The sequence below is a fragment of the Metarhizium brunneum genome, chromosome 1 (assembly GCF_013426205.1).
Source record: "Metarhizium brunneum chromosome 1, complete sequence".
Taxonomy (NCBI): domain Eukaryota; kingdom Fungi; phylum Ascomycota; class Sordariomycetes; order Hypocreales; family Clavicipitaceae; genus Metarhizium; species Metarhizium brunneum.
Window position 1 is genome coordinate 3,959,452 of NC_089422.1, and position 15,400 is coordinate 3,974,851.

The 15,400-nt window shown below is 52.4% G+C and overlaps 4 protein-coding genes across 4 annotated transcripts; all 4 read left to right on the plus strand.

Moving 5' to 3' along the window:
* Positions 1–2,923: 2,923 nt before the first annotated feature.
* Positions 2,924–3,463, plus strand: CGR1 (rRNA-processing protein; the record flags this gene model as incomplete). The annotated part of the gene is made up of 3 exons (XM_066129721.1): positions 2,924–3,005; positions 3,075–3,220; positions 3,323–3,463. 3 exons carry the CDS (start codon positions 2,924–2,926, stop codon positions 3,461–3,463), a joined length of 369 nt encoding a protein of 122 aa, XP_065986103.1.
* A 797-nt stretch (positions 3,464–4,260) lies between these two features.
* Positions 4,261–5,347, plus strand: G6M90_00g012010 (uncharacterized protein; the record flags this gene model as incomplete). Its single annotated transcript, XM_014693835.1, has 2 exons — positions 4,261–4,649; positions 4,711–5,347. 2 exons carry the CDS (start codon positions 4,261–4,263, stop codon positions 5,345–5,347), a joined length of 1,026 nt encoding a protein of 341 aa, XP_014549321.1.
* Positions 5,348–7,755: 2,408 nt separating this feature from the next.
* G6M90_00g012020 (uncharacterized protein) lies at positions 7,756–11,054 on the plus strand (the record flags this gene model as incomplete). Its single annotated transcript, XM_066129722.1, has 7 exons — positions 7,756–7,921; positions 8,028–8,257; positions 8,351–8,951; positions 9,012–9,115; positions 9,173–9,429; positions 9,490–10,333; positions 10,401–11,054. The coding sequence occupies 7 exons, from the start codon at positions 7,756–7,758 to the stop codon at positions 11,052–11,054; spliced, it is 2,856 nt and encodes a 951-aa protein (XP_065986085.1).
* Positions 11,055–11,969: 915 nt separating this feature from the next.
* G6M90_00g012030 (uncharacterized protein) lies at positions 11,970–14,407 on the plus strand (the record flags this gene model as incomplete). Its single annotated transcript, XM_014693833.1, has 6 exons — positions 11,970–12,014; positions 12,190–12,244; positions 12,313–12,386; positions 12,477–12,805; positions 12,887–14,110; positions 14,188–14,407. The coding sequence occupies 6 exons, from the start codon at positions 11,970–11,972 to the stop codon at positions 14,405–14,407; spliced, it is 1,947 nt and encodes a 648-aa protein (XP_014549319.1).
* Positions 14,408–15,400: the final 993 nt, after the last annotated feature.

The window sequence follows — 15,400 nt, forward strand, 5'->3', positions numbered from 1 at the left end:
GACTTATCTGCGGCCATCTCCGGCGATTATCACATCGGGGAATAAACTTTGCTAAGGCGCGGTTAGGAAATTGACCAGACTCACAATGGTGTTTCAACACTAGATGTCGGGTTCAGTCACGCTAAAATTCAATACACAATAGGGCCCAGCGACAGCCTCTAATAAAGAAGTAGTACTCGGTACGGAGTAGACTGCTATCTTGGATTTGACTCTTATCGGACTGACTTGGCGGGATCTAGCAAGACATGGATCCAGTGTGACGAACACTCTGGTATCAATCACCTGTCGGTGGCAAAATGCAAGACATTATGGAGTATTCGTACTAATTGGGAGCCCAGATCACTCATTAAGTCAGCCACCAATCCAGTGGCTGGAGGACTCGCCATGTGCTGCTGAATCCCCTTTCATCTCCCCCCTCTGCCTCAGTCACAATGCCACCTTTTGCGGTGGTGGGAGTCAAGCGCTGGAGAAGGCACAGTGATGTCGATACAGACTTCGGAGTATTATGGAGCGAACCTTTACTATAAACATCTAGTCGTCGCGGCTTGCGAGGGCTATGTATGTATGTGGTCAAGTCTCTACTCCGCATACCTTGTATGGCCAGCAACGCGACATTCCATCTCTCACTTATATGAACCCTCCTGGGACAGCTCGTGCGATACGGACATGTCCTACGTCACATAATGATTGCCAGAATTCGCTGCGGTTTGCTCCTGGGTATCCCTTACAGCTTCTCGCCCCCAGCACCTCGTGATGAATACTACGAGTCAACCACTTTCCGTCAGACGCTGCGACAGACAGACAGTTTCTCACCACCAGGAAAAACCATTGGTGCGGGTACGGGGAGCGGTTCGGCACTCTCTGCCGGCGCGCGGCACGTAACACACACAATGGGGCCAACGCAACCTTGGAGGGAAACAAACCTGGGAAGTCTGGGGATACGGTGACGGTGACGTCTCATGGTTTACTAATTTAAACTCACGAAACAACCGTTCGACATCGCAACCAAGCCCGTCTTGGGACAACACTGCCCGTTTGACCCCTGAGGGAAATCGCCGAGCCCTTCAATGTTCTCCTGCCATCGACAGCAACTGCCAGACTGCGCTCCCTCATAAGCGACCGGTGCCTTGGCGCGGCTGTGGCACAGCATCTCACAAGATGGGCCATGAGCCCCTTCCATGTTTTGAGATCAATGACGACAATGGACTTCTCATCCTGTACATATAATATGTTATTCAAATCGGCTAGCTGTCTCTGCCCTTCGTTTGCGTGTCTTGAACGACGCAGAGAAGCCACAGACGATCCCAGACAACGGGGAGTAGTACTAGTAGTAGTGTGGTAAGCAGGAACGCACGGACTTCACACTTGACAGGATGTGTTTGTTGATTTGCGCCGCCTGAATTTGAGGGTGTCTAGACACGTTGAATCAGGCTTGTCGTCCTTTTAATTGTAGGCCCTGGCTTGAGCAGCACGGTTCGGCTTGCATCGAATAATACGACGTGGCGCTCTTTGCCATTGGCGATCTAACAAGGAAACTTTTCTCCTTCGTATTCCACTTTTTCTATGTACACACGCACACGCACACGCACACACACGCACGCACGCCTGTTCAGCCAAGCCTTGTTCAAGGATGAAAACATACTGGACATACCAACTACCATCATGCCAGCTAGTACTTCTCCACCAGTACAGGCGCAATCTCGCTCTCTGACAAGAAAGCGGAGAAGCTAGATGACAACGTCATCCCCATCGCCCTGGAGCAAGCCGGTTGCTCAATTCCAAGACTGTCCTGAATCTGTCCTGAAAAGTCAAAGCCCGTGTGGTCACTGGTGAACGCCGAGCCTCACAATATAGCAGTTACTAGTCTTGAGCTTTGCTTTGCTTTGTCTTGGCCTGCCCGTCCCCATTGCTATGCATAGTCGAATCGTAGCTTAATCGCGGTTGGAGGAAAGGATGCTCATTGCCACGTTGCTTCATGTATCCATGGGCTGGGGTGTCGGGATACCAATACAGTGCTCCGTAGATTCAAGACAATCGCAAATGATTGACACTGAGTCTTCCGCGAACAGTGGGCATGACCTGGATATTCATTTCCCGCAGCACATCGCGGAGAATACCCAAGTCATCATTTTGATCCCTTGCATGCTCTGCATTGTTTCCCTAGTGCTTGTCCCTGCACGCATGTACATATGGCATATGGTGTCGCTCCGGGATCTTGAGTGGTTGCCCGGTGTATAAGCTCATCAACAAACAAATGATGCCAATATCGAATTCATTTCAGGTTCCGATATAACCTCTGCGCCGAATATCACTAGCTGCAGGCCATCGGAGAAGGTCTGGAAATTGGGCAGGTCCCTGGTCCGGAGGACCTTGTTCATAATTGTCAGATTGCCAGGGATGCCCAGGCATCTGGGACAGCTGCCAAACAAAATTTCTCTTTTAAGCCATGCACCATGTAAGATAAATTTGATGTCTGCACAGCGTAACATGCCGTAAAATAGCGTCCAATCGCCACTTGTGCCTTGTCTGATGCGGCAAGGGACGCAAACTCGATAAAATGACATAACGACTCAAGTCTGTATGTACATATGTACCGTTGGCAAGTACAGGGACTTGAGCACAGCCTGGTCGTTCAAAAATAGTGTAACAAAAGACGTGGCGCGTCAGAGCCACCTGGATGTCTGGAAGGGGCCAGCCACAGTTACGCTGCAGGCGGCCCCTGGAGGACCCTGAATTCAGCGCCACATTATGGGATCGATGTGGCGGCCGTGGGGATGAGGCTGGCCAGATACACCGCCTTTGCTCGTTGTAGTGTGAGGTCGACGGCAGAAAAAAACCTAGGTGGTACTCCAGCCTTGATGCGAGGTTTGGTGCATTTCTTTTCACAGTCGTCACCGAATATCCGACGACTCACACAACGGCAATGTCTGACGACGAGGCACCCACTCTTGTACCGGCGGAGGGCCAGGAAAGGGCAAGCAAGCCCCTTGGTATGCGAAAAAATGGTATGCTGTGCTCCTCTGCCCTCACTTGTGAAGCGGAACGGCTTTGGACTCTGACACCCGCACGTTCAGGCAAGCAGTGGCATGAACAGAAAAAGGCCTTTCGCCCAAGCAAGGGCTTGACCACATTTGAGAAACGAGCGAAAGAAAGAGCCGCTATGGCTCAAATGAAGGCAAAGGAGAAGGAGATGAAGGAGGAGAAGGAGACAATGAGAAAGGTACGCACACAGCGCAGATAACGGGGTGGCGTCTGCAATCCGCGTGTAGTCAGCCGGTCAGTCAGTCCCATGGGGCAGTCGGCTAACTACCACAATCTACAGGAGAAGATGGAAAAAATCCGAGAAAAACGTGCCAAGAAGGAGGAAAAGGAGCGATACGAGAAGATGGCGGAGACGATGCACCGCAAGCGCGTGGAGCGATTGAAGAGAAAAGAGAAGCGCAACAAGCTTATCAATTCATGAGACCATTAAAGGATGGTTGGCATGGGAAACTCGGCGCGAACTACAACACACTGACTGACATCTTGCGGGCAACGGGCAAATATACGAACGAAATTACATGGATGCCTTGGCTGCCGAGCAATCTGATGTGGCTAGGAGGTGGTTATGCATTGCGCTACCGTTTCGAATATAGGCGCTTTGCAGTAGTATAAGGTGTGGCCCACGTCGCCGTGGCTGAAAAACAGCACGGCTGAACACGAAACGAAACGAGGCTGTTTGCAGTACACACAGGTTACTTTAGAGTTTGCAAACACTTGTACGTAGAAGTATGTACATGCGTGTTGTGTGGAAACAGTTAGGCATGGGCGCCTTCCTAGCCCCTTGGGCGTTGAGGTGTATGTATGAGCAAATACTGCTAGTATTGACAAAATATCAAGGACTGCGCAACATCTTGAATTCTCCGGTAGTAATGACTGTCTGTATTTGTTTCAGTTTCAAACATGGAAATTTTTTATTCAAACTAGCCGGCGCCAGGTGATGGATTTTCACGGCCAATCCGTAACGTTTCTTTGCTGGTGCTTGCGGGCATGTGAACATTGAAGCGGGTTCGGTCACGATTGACCGCCAGGCCCCACCAGACCTCTTTTCTCGGAGCTGCTGGCCACGTCGGGTGGGCTCGCTCTTCTGACCAGCGAGAACAAGCAACACTCCGTCCCTTTGCCTCTCTTCGGCCCGCTTGCGTCACCCACAGACGGGTACTCGGCACGGAACATGGCACAACAAGACCGGGCGATCTAACATGCTTAAGACGGAATATGATGTCTACACCTGACGATGGCTTGGATGGTCCACAGCGGCCATGGCCCTCACAACCTAGTGGGCGGCGTCAGATCAAGCGGTCACTGACAGAGCTCGCGTCGCCCGGGAAGCTTCATCGTCGCCCACATCTGTACCGTCAACAAGGGAGCCAATCCGAGGAAAAAGATAGGCCCCCACTGTCGCCGGCTATTCTTGCGGCGCAAGGTCGGCATTCTCTTGATATACCACCCTCGACGACGACAACGACCCCGTTTATGAGCCCGAATCCGAGTCGACGTGCCAGCATATTGGGGCCGAGGGGGGAAAGGAATGGGGAATCGAGGGAGAAGCGGGAGAAGATGGGAATCAAGACGCAGCTGGCACAGGAGAAGGCCTCGATACGAACTGAGTGAGTGCATGCCGGGCCAGTGATGCTCGCGGGGTCGATGAAAAATGCTAATAGTATCCAGGGGTTTGAAGCAGTCGCTGATGGACCTCAACTCTTTCTCGACCACCATGACAAAGCGCCTAGACGATACATACTACTCGGTCCTGGAGAAAATGAGCACCCTTCAAAACACGGTATTTGCTCTGAAAGATTTGGCCGGAAACTGCCACGACCTGTGCGAATCGTTCGACAAGGACGCGAGAGATTTGGAAAGCCATATTATTCGTCAACTAAGTGCTGCTGGCCAGTTTGAAGAGCAGCAACGGAGAATCTTGTCGCTCCAGAAACGCATACACAGGGGCCGTGACCAGATACAAACCCTCGCCTCCAGGGTTGACGTGGTCCAGACGAGAGTTGAGAGGTGGGAACAAGCCGACAGGCGATGGCAGGAAAAGACGCGCAAGAAACTCAAGATTATATGGTCCGCTACTACAGTTCTGGCTCTGGTCATGATTGCCTTCGTAGTCGGCATGAAGTACGCGAATGTGGAGGGGCAAGGTGGAATGCGGTGGAATGCGAGCATGAGCCCAAACGTACCTCCGTGGTTGACTACGTTGAGTTCTCACCAGAGCGAGAGCACAGAAGAGTCTGGGAGGAGGTTGCTTTGGAAAGCGCCCCTCGGGGATGACGCGAGGTTGCGAGCGTTTGATGAATTGTGAGTGATTTGGCAGTACATTTTGCTCGGGTCGTTTACGCAGCACGTGGTTTGGCGTTTTGACCTGGATTTCTTGAAGCATTCAACGATTCCAACGATACCCTTGGTCATTTATTCAAAAGGAGTTTCCTTGTTTTGATGTCCTTTTCGGGATGCATCACAACCTTTGTGAGGGCAACATGATGTGTGACTGGCGGCGTGGGTGACGTCAGCTAGCTTTTTGGCCCAACTGCTGACCAACTTGAAGCCCATTTGTGAGGCGTCTCCTCCGTTTGTGTGCTGACGACGCTGTATGTGTATCAACCTGAAGGAGGATGTAGAGCACGCGACTACTACCCTCTATGTATTTCTAGGTAGAGAGGACTGCATATTCATCACGGCAACTACCTACCTAGGTATGTATAAATACGTAGCTCAAATGGCGCCAGGCTCGGCATCACCGACAGGCTTCACAAAACGGTGCATTTGTGGTTGATGGTGCTCAGCCACAATTGTGCTTGCAGCGTGACGTTTTGAGCCTCGCCGACTTGCATGATTTGCTGCAGGTGTACTCCGTAGGGTGAAGAGTTGGTCTCGGTTGCGTCAAAACTCATCCGCTGGATGGCGGCACGACGGCAATGATTGGTATTCTGCTCGTTGGCGGTCTAAATGCCCGCGTCAACAGCGGCTGCTGTGTGAGCGGCTATCTGGAGCCTCAAACGGTGAGAGCGGCCTTGGCGGCGGTTCCTGATGTGGCGCCACGGGCCAGACTGTTGTTGGAACGCATATCAATTGATCTGACAACATTGAGGTATGTATGTACTACTAGTATATTAGTAGCATCACAGGGCATTGCACTGCCCGTGCCAAGCGGGTAGGGGGATGAAAATCGGCCTTGTGCATTGAGACGGGCTGCCTTGTCCTCGAGTCACGTACCATTGAGTTGACATAACGTTGAAAGTAGTCGACCTCGGAGTGCGTGTTCCGACTGGAGCGAGGACTGGCCCGCTTCCGAATGGTGCATGGACGACGCACAGTCCTGGCTACGGAAAACTTCCGTGAGGTTGGGGACTTTTTCCCTCTTCTTCTTTTTTTTCTTCTTTGTTGTCAAGTAGTGTCATGAAGGTGACATGCAGGTATGGGGTAGTTCGTGTCTGTGGTAGGGCTGGAGGGGTTTTGCGACAACATCTGCCAACTCGGTAATACTCCGTCCATTGACTCCAGTGCTCCGTACCGCGCCACGCACGGCTGACTGTGTGTGTCATGTGGGTTTAAGATTGAGCGTCAATGTTGGCAGTCCCATTTCCCAACATTGAACAGTGGCTTGGATGGCGGGGGGCGCGACGTGAGATGCGAGCACTGCGCTGAGGCCGGACGGCGGTGATTCGACAGGCACACACGTCATGCCCTGCCGTGCCCTGTCGTGCCCTGTTGCGCCCCGCCATGGGGGCCTGCGACTCCAGATCCCGGGCGGCGTGCAGTGCATGTAATCTTCAGTCGCGTCGAAATTAATCAAATTGACCAGACGGCACCGTGCATTGACGCCCCAGAGTGCAAACCCTCGTTGGGCTTGAGACACGGAAGGATATGGAACAGCTCGAGGCGCCGACGCCCGATGCGCTGGCGGTGACAGCACTGGGGAAGAAGAATTGGCGCCTGCGAAAATGAAACCACGGTTGGCCGATTGTTCCAACGTTTTTGTGCATAGTCAGTCACTCGGTAGACAATGGATGAATGGCCTTGCAACCGAACAACGCGCATCCTGGCCTTTAACCCATTCACCCATTAACCGCCGAGAGGAGGTGGAGGCTGTAACATTGACACCGGTCAGCCAAGGCACCAAAGGGCTCGGCGAGCAACCTGGGTCACCTTTTGAGCCATTCAAACAGTCAAACGCTCAACCGGAGGGTGTCAGTCTCCATTCTCGAGTCTTTTATGCGGCGACGCGTTTCCGTACCGCCGCAGATGGATGGTAATAAGAAGGCCTTGTCCCCTGCGGCGACGAGAATGCGCGAGCCCCGTCACATTGTCCTTGCCTTTGTCGTCTTCTTCATTGTCTACTTCTTAAGTAGCTGACCGTGTCTGCGCAGAGCCCGGTGGTTTCCAAGTGCTGTCCAGGGCTCCATTGATGTCTGGTCGAGTCAAGGTTCTACATGTAGCTGCGCCCCTCTCTCTACTTACTTAAGTATATTGACGTAACCCGCTGACGTCTGACGGCGACCCAGCAGAGCTGTAACCCCGCCATAACTTCCAGTCTACATTCACCCTGAGCATCTTCCCGAGCCGCCCAGCTCTCCCGGTTGAATACATTCGACCGCATCTCCTAAGGCTTCCCCTCGTTCACCGGAAAGCTGGCGCCCCGGGGAAGAAGGTGCACCAGCTGATAGTTCGAACATCTGCCCCGACTGGTACTACTACGCACACCTTGTCGCCATGGCTCAAGATAGCGACGTCACCCCGTCGGCCGAAGTTGCAGCATCTGCTGCCACCACCACCACCACCACCACCGACGCTGTCGAAGCAAAAGAACTTCCCATCCGACAGACCAGCTTTGGAACGGCTGCTCCTGGACAGACCCTGACGGGGAAGCAAGAACATTGTGCGTTGTGCCTCCCGCGAGCATAGATATCCCGTATGCCATATATGCCATAGGCATACCGCCGGGCGACTGTCATGTGATGCTAACCTTTCAATTTTCCCAAAAGACCTCAAGCGCGAGCTTATTTCCAAGCAGGCGAAATGGGAAATCGACGAGCTCAACTCTCCAACCGCTCTTCAGCGATTCGGCGCGCCATTTCGTTCTGAGCGTGGTGAGGTCCCGCCTGAGGAGTCGGAACTCCCCATTCTTCGTTTCGTTTTCGTCCACCATGTTCGAGATTTTCCTTTCCTCGACAAGGCCAAGGAAAAGGAGTTTTGGCAAGACAAACTCCAAGTTGTATGTCTTCACCGTTCTGTTACGGGTCCCTCCCCCCTCTTCTCTTCTTCCCCGCAAACATCACTTCTAATAAAAGTGGCACAAACCGTGTAGTTCTTGGAGTCATTTGCAGTTAAGCGCGTCTCATCATCCGAAGACCGGCTTGAGGAAACCAAGCGGAGAAAGCTTGCCATCAAGGCCCAGAAGCTCATCGAGCTGATGATGGTTTCTGGCATACCAACATCCTCTGGCTTCGAAGAGCGTATTCGCTTCTCAGAGATTGAGATTGTGGACAGCAACGCTATTGAGACTGGTGTAATGCATAGTATACCCGAGGGCAACTACATCAATGGGTGGGATGTCAATGTCGCTGGTGTGCGCGTCATGACTGTCAAGGGGAGGATCCGGCAGCACAAACACGCCGAGTTCTTGCTTCGTATTAAGCAAAAGGGCGAGCTGGAGCACTTTGTCGGACGGAGGTATGGAGACTTTAGCAGACTTCACAAGCGAATAAAGACGGAGTTGCCTGGCCGGATTCTGCCCCCTCTACCCAAGAAGAATAAGTCTAGCACGACGGCATCTGGGCTGTGGACCGGATGGAGCAATGCCGATGATTCGGATGCGTCGTCTGTATCGTCCGTTTCCACGCGACTCACAAATGCCCCCGTGCCGCAGTCTGGCGGTATCTCGTCGCTGTTGTCGCCCACAGCACCCAGTAGGATATATACGACTTGCGATTGCTTGACATTGCCGAAGCTGACACGCACCTAATTAGGCCAACGAAAACCTGGTTCCGCTCAATCTATTCGCTCCGCAAGAGAGTCTCCTCGACCTTCGGTTGATGGGAAGCAGAGTCCTGAGAAGCAGGATGCTGATGATGTGCGTATGCGACTTACACCATGCCCGAGGTCTTGATTGAAACTTACAAGTACATAGCAGAGCGTGGTATTGTGGAGAGAATCCTCGCGCGTTTCTCTTCGTGCCTTTTTGAGGTCTCTGTTGCACAACCCTCAGATTGCCAACACCAAAGCCATGCAAGAGTTCCTGAGCGGTGACCCCATCACCCCCACCGACGATGATGTAGAGGACATTATGAGGCGCAAGGCTATCGACGAGAAGAGAATCGAGGAACAGAAACAGTTTTATGAGATTGCGAGGAAGAGAGCCGCGGAACTTGACGAATACATGGAGCAGTAAGTCTAAGCCTTTAGCCTACTTTCATCACCAACGTCTTGGTGCTAAGCGGGACACAGCTTTCGGCGGGATATTGTCGAGCGAAACGGTCTTACAATGCTTTTCAAGGAAATAAAGGAAAAGGAGACGATCCAAGACCTCAGTCTCCGGTATCAAAAATTTGCAGAGTGGCTGAGGATTGAAATTGCGGCTGTGATTTATCACCTCTTCCTTGCGGAGGATAATTCGCCCGAGATTTTTGCCCAAGCGAAGCGCATTCACTCTCTGATCCCCTACTCGGTCCTCAAAAATGTCATTCGCATTGCCAACCCGGCGGCAGTCATGTCGGGTGTGCTGGACATCTTCCTTGCCCAACCGTTTGGTACCAGATCACTAATGCAAAGAATTTTCTCTCTCACTCTCAATGACGGGATCAAGAGCTTCCAAAAGTCGATTGACGCTCTGACAAACAAGATTGCGGACCCCGTCTTTACTGACAAGCTAAAGAGATACACAGACGCCGAGGAAGATCTGAAAGCCGCTATTCGCTTGGAGGCTGAAGAGGAGCAGATTGACCTTATTGTTGCCATTATGCGATCCGATCTCATCGAGCCCGAATTGACTGGTGAACAAATCCAGCGTCTGTTTAATGCATACGTTGCGTTCAACAATGCCGTCGAGAACGTTGACGAGGAATTAAAGCAAGGCGCGCAACTGTTCTCGTATCTGAAGCAGCTTCTTAAGCTCTGCACACGACAGCGAGACAAGGCTATGATGCTTCGACTAATTGAGGAGCCGGTGACACTGCAACTATTCCGAGATCTGTTTACAATCTTTTACGAGCCTCTTGTTAGAGTTTACAAGTCCGCCAATGTCTATAATAGTGTCACAGACTTTGCGGTCTTTATAGATGACATGATTCAGGCAAGATCAACACACGCCGTCCGCCGTTATTACAAGACTACCTTGCTAACCGTTCAACAATGATTAGGTCGTCGACAAGTGCAGAGAGCAGGATGCCTCGGCAGATCCCAACCAGACAGTTCAAGCTTTTATCGATTTATGCCAGAGACACGAGCATAACTTTTACAAATTTGTCCATGAGGTCCACACACACGACAATGGCCTCTTTACGCAGCTCATGGGCTGGATCGAAGGAATCCTCGAGTTCCTCCGCCACGGACCCAAGAACGGAAAGCTTAATGTTAATGCATTGTTTGAAGGCGGTGTTAGTGCTGGAATTTTAGACAAGGAAAAGGCCATTCAAGAGATCAACTCTCTCATCTCATGGCAAGAGGCGAGGAAGAAGTGGCACCACGACAAGACGCGACAGAAGATGGCCGCAGAGGGCGGGCCTCTAGGCTCTGTAGGGGCCATTGGAACTGGCTTCGATTCTACTGATTTTGGCTTAGACGGACAAGACCTGCAGGAAATGGCATATGACTTCGAGTCCGAGTCCGAAAAGGAGGCGGAGGCGGAGGAAGAGGATGAGCTGGATCCAATCTCGGCCGAGAGACGCAGAAGAGCGAAGAAACAAGATCGACTCCGCCGCAGTGCAGGGGAGCCGGCGAAGCCTGTGATCTCTGAGGTCCACAAGCTGCATGACAATTTCTTGGTCATGCTGCGGGAGGTGTTGGCAAGTTAATGTATGTGCAAGGGGCAGTACTTTGAGGATGTTTTCGCAAGTTGAGTCCTCATACATCTTTATGCATGCCGCATGGAAGCGTAGAGTCATTATGCTCTAATGTTTAAGTTTTGCTGGCAACTTATCGTGTTAGTCAAGATACCTAGGCTATTAGTACTAGAATTCAAGTCAGAATAAAAGCATTGATTTCTAGGTTATTTTTGTCCGTGTCCAGACGGCTGTCACTCCCATGGTGATAATGCTCGTACTTGGTAACAAGTCATTGGAAGAAGCCTGGCGTTGACTGATTACCGTCTTGTGGGGCGAGCGAATAAAATTGGAAAGTACGGAGTACGGAGTACCGAGAAACAGGTCAGCACGGGAGGTGGAAACAAGCCGGGACATGGAGGCTCTTCCATGTGATGCCTACGGGTCTCGGAGCTTAGAGCGAAGATTATCCGTCCGACGATGAGTTTGCGGGACGAGCGCCGAGACCAACAGAACTGGAGACAGCGTGAGAGACGTAAGAAAAAAAAATGAGGCTTAAAAGTGCAGAAGGCCGTTATCAATGGGGAGCAAAAAAATCGATTATATGCCCTGTCAGTCGCCATCGGCAGCCATGCAGTATGTATGTACATGCATACTGTTGGTGGCACTTGGTGTGACGGTTTATTAGGCTATTGGACCAAAAGGCAGAGGCCAAACCAGCGCTTGAAGGCTGCTAATGGCTGCGCGCTGATTGGCCAAATGAACCGAGGAACCGAGCACGCTTGTTCCGAAAGTGAGCATCCAATGCCAAGCAGCGCAAGGAATCCCATCAACCACCGTGGTTCGTGACTTTGGTCTGGATATTCTCTCTCCATCCGCCGAGCTTCAACGCCATCGCGTCTCAATTTTCTGCGCATGCAGCTTAGGTGAACGCGAAAACTCTTGACCATGGCTTCTTCTATGGCTCTGAGGAAATTGGCCTCTGGCTCTGCTGTGCGTACTGCGTCCCCCCTCGTTGCGAGCTCGTGCCCAATCCAAACCGTCCCCTTCGTCCCGTTGATGGCCGGCTCTCTACCGAACGACGGACGACTGACCGCTTTTGGCCGCTCAATTGCTTGCAACTGATTGCGCTCTGGAATCTATGCTGACGTGCTGTGTTGTCATTTAGTTTTCGCGATTGGCGAGAAGCCAGGCCAGGGCCTTTTCTACCACGCGACCTGCCGGTGAGTCTGACCTCGGGATGCAACGACACAACTGCGAGCATGGGCTGACTTCCGGACTACAATTGCAGCTCGAGTTATTGCCAACCATCCCCTGAGAGCCAAGGAGGCTTCTCCTCATGTCAGCACAAAGTACAACGTCATTGTACGTATTTCTACGCGGCCCCGAGCAATCCCGGCTCACCACTGCCCTCAAAAGCAATGACAGCCGAATTAACTCGTCATCGATATTCAGGACCACGAGTACGATGCCCTCGTCGTCGGTGCCGGTGGTGCTGGTCTTCGTGCTGCCTTTGGTCTCGCCGAGGCTGGCTTCAACACTGCCTGTATCTCCAAGCTGTTTCCCACTCGAAGTCACACTGTCGCCGCCCAGGGTGGCATCAACGCTGCTCTCGGCAACATGCACGAGGATGACTGGAGATGGCACATGTACGATACCGTCAAGGGCTCTGACTGGCTGGGCGACCAGGATGCTATCCATTACATGACCCGTGAGGCTCCCGCCTCCATTATCGAGCTCGAGCACTATGGCTGCCCCTTCTCCCGAACCGAGGAGGGAAAAATGTGAGCCACGACCCCCACTTGATGTTGAGAGGGCCTACATGAAATGCTCCGAGTGTGCTGACGCTTTCTATTCTTTCATAGCTACCAGCGAGCTTTCGGTGGACAGTCCCAGAAGTACGGCAAGGGCGGCCAGGCCTACCGATGCTGCGCCGCAGCTGACCGAACCGGCCACGCTCTTCTGCATACTCTCTACGGCCAGTCCCTTGCCCACAACACCAACTACTTCATCGAGTATTTCGCTCTGGATCTGATTATGCAGGATGGCGAATGCCGCGGTGTCCTCGCCTATAACCAGGAGGATGGTACTCTGCACCGATTCCTTGCCAACAACACTGTTCTGGCTACCGGTGGTTATGGTCGTGCGTACTTTAGCTGCACGTCTGCTCATACTTGCACTGGTGACGGCATGGCCATGGTTGCCCGTGCTGGTCTGCCCAACCAGGATCTCGAGTTTGTTCAATTCCATCCTACCGGCATCTACGGTGCCGGCTGCTTGATCACTGAGGGTGCTCGTGGTGAAGGTGGTTACCTGCTCAACTCTGAGGGTGAACGTTTTATGGAGCGTTACGCGCCTACTGCTAAGGATTTGGCCTCTCGTGATGTCGTTTCTCGATCCATGACCATGGAAATTCGTGATGGCCGTGGTGTCGGTGCTGAGAAGGATCACATCTTCCTCCAGCTCAGCCACTTGCCTGCCGAAATTCTTGCTGAGCGTCTGCCTGGTATCTCCGAGACCGCTGGTATCTTCGCTGGCGTCGATGTCCGAAAGCAACCTATTCCTGTCTTACCTACTGTCCACTACAACATGGGCGGTATCCCGACTCGCTACACTGGTGAGGTGCTTACCGTCGATGAGCAGGGCAAGGACAAGGTGGTTCCCGGTCTGTTCGCCTGTGGCGAGGCTGCCTGCGTGTCTGTCCACGGTGCTAACCGTCTTGGCGCCAACTCTCTGCTGGATCTTGTCGTCTTCGGGCGTGCTGTTTCGCACACTATCCGTGACAACTTCAAGCCTGGGGAGAAGCACAAGCCTCTTGCTGCTGATGCTGGTTCTGACCATATTGAGGTTTTGGACCAGGTTCGAACCTCGGATGGCCCAAAGAGCACTGCTGAGATCCGTCTGGCCATGCAGAAAGCTATGCAGACTGATGTCTCAGTGTTCCGAACCCAGGAGAGTTTGGACGAGGGCGTTCGTAAGATGAACGCAATTGACCCATTGTTCAAGGAAGTTGGCATCAAAGACCGCAGCATGATCTGGAACTCTGACCTCGTCGAGACTCTGGAACTGCGAAACCTCTTGACTTGCGCGTAAGTTGCAATATCCATACTGACATGTGTCTTATGTGACTCGGTCTCTCCGAGGCTAACCTGGTTTATGTTTATAGTACCCAAACTGCTACTGCCGCCGCTGCCCGAAAGGAGTCCCGTGGTGCCCACGCTCGCGAGGATTACCCCGACCGTGACGACAAGAACTGGATGAAGCACACTCTATCCTTCCAGAAAACGCCTCACGGCAAGGTCGACCTGTCATACCGTCGCGTTATTTCAACCACTCTGGATGAGAACGAGTGCAAGCCTGTACCTCCCTTTAAGCGTGTATACTAAACAAGACGTGGCATGAGTAGGGTGGGGAAGGGCGTGTCTGGATTACGGTTACTGGGATGGCAAAAAAAAAAAAACAAGAAGAATATTAACCACGGAATCGAGGCGTCTCCTTTGTTGTAAGACATGCGATATATCCGGGATTAGTTGGGAGGAAGTCTCTGTTACGGGCCGTGGAGATGGTGGCGCGCCAACATGTCGTGTGTTGGTGTAGCCGAAGGAGGCTAGATGTGTATGAAGTTCCTGGAGCGGTTAGCTATGTAGTCAAGTTGTAAGGAAAATTTTCTTTTTTTTTCTCTATCCGTCTTCTTTTCACTGCCAAATCACTTGACTTTATCGTCGCACAAACAGCCCCTGCAGGTCACACATGTCATGTCTCACAGCCGTCGTTAATCTCGGGACCTTTCCGAGAGCAGATGGTGTGGCTTGATGACGGGGTCTTGCTTCGTGACGAGGCTGCAAGGGGTCGAGGTAACCCATTGTATTACGTCGCGCGGGCTATGCGTGCCTTGTTGCGCGGGCTGTTGTACAAATGGGTTGGTTCGCCGTAGCTATATGGAGTGCTCGCATCTCGGAATACGCGGAAAGGAGGCGGGCTGGTGCCGCTAATGGCATAATGACAGGCTATTTCCGGTTGATGATGGGGGCTGTTTGCCGACTTTAAGCGTCATGCAAGTTCTTGCGGGAGCTGGGAGGGAAGGATGTCCTTGTGCTTGGGTGAGTAAGGAGGTGTTCTTCCGAGGACTACTACTACACTTGTCACGGGGGAGGGGACGGTCGAGGATGCATGCCAATAGGGCGTGGGCGGCTTGGGAGACGATGGCGGATTGCATGTGCTGGACTGTCCGGCCGGTAATTGGGAATATATGACGAGGTCAAGTTGGAGAAAGTGGGAGGATGATGGGGGGTTTGTGAGACGCAGGAACGAGAGCAAAAAGCTACATTTTGTTCTGTTTTGTCTAGTTCGAAAGGTATAGCTACTAGGTACGCGTAGGT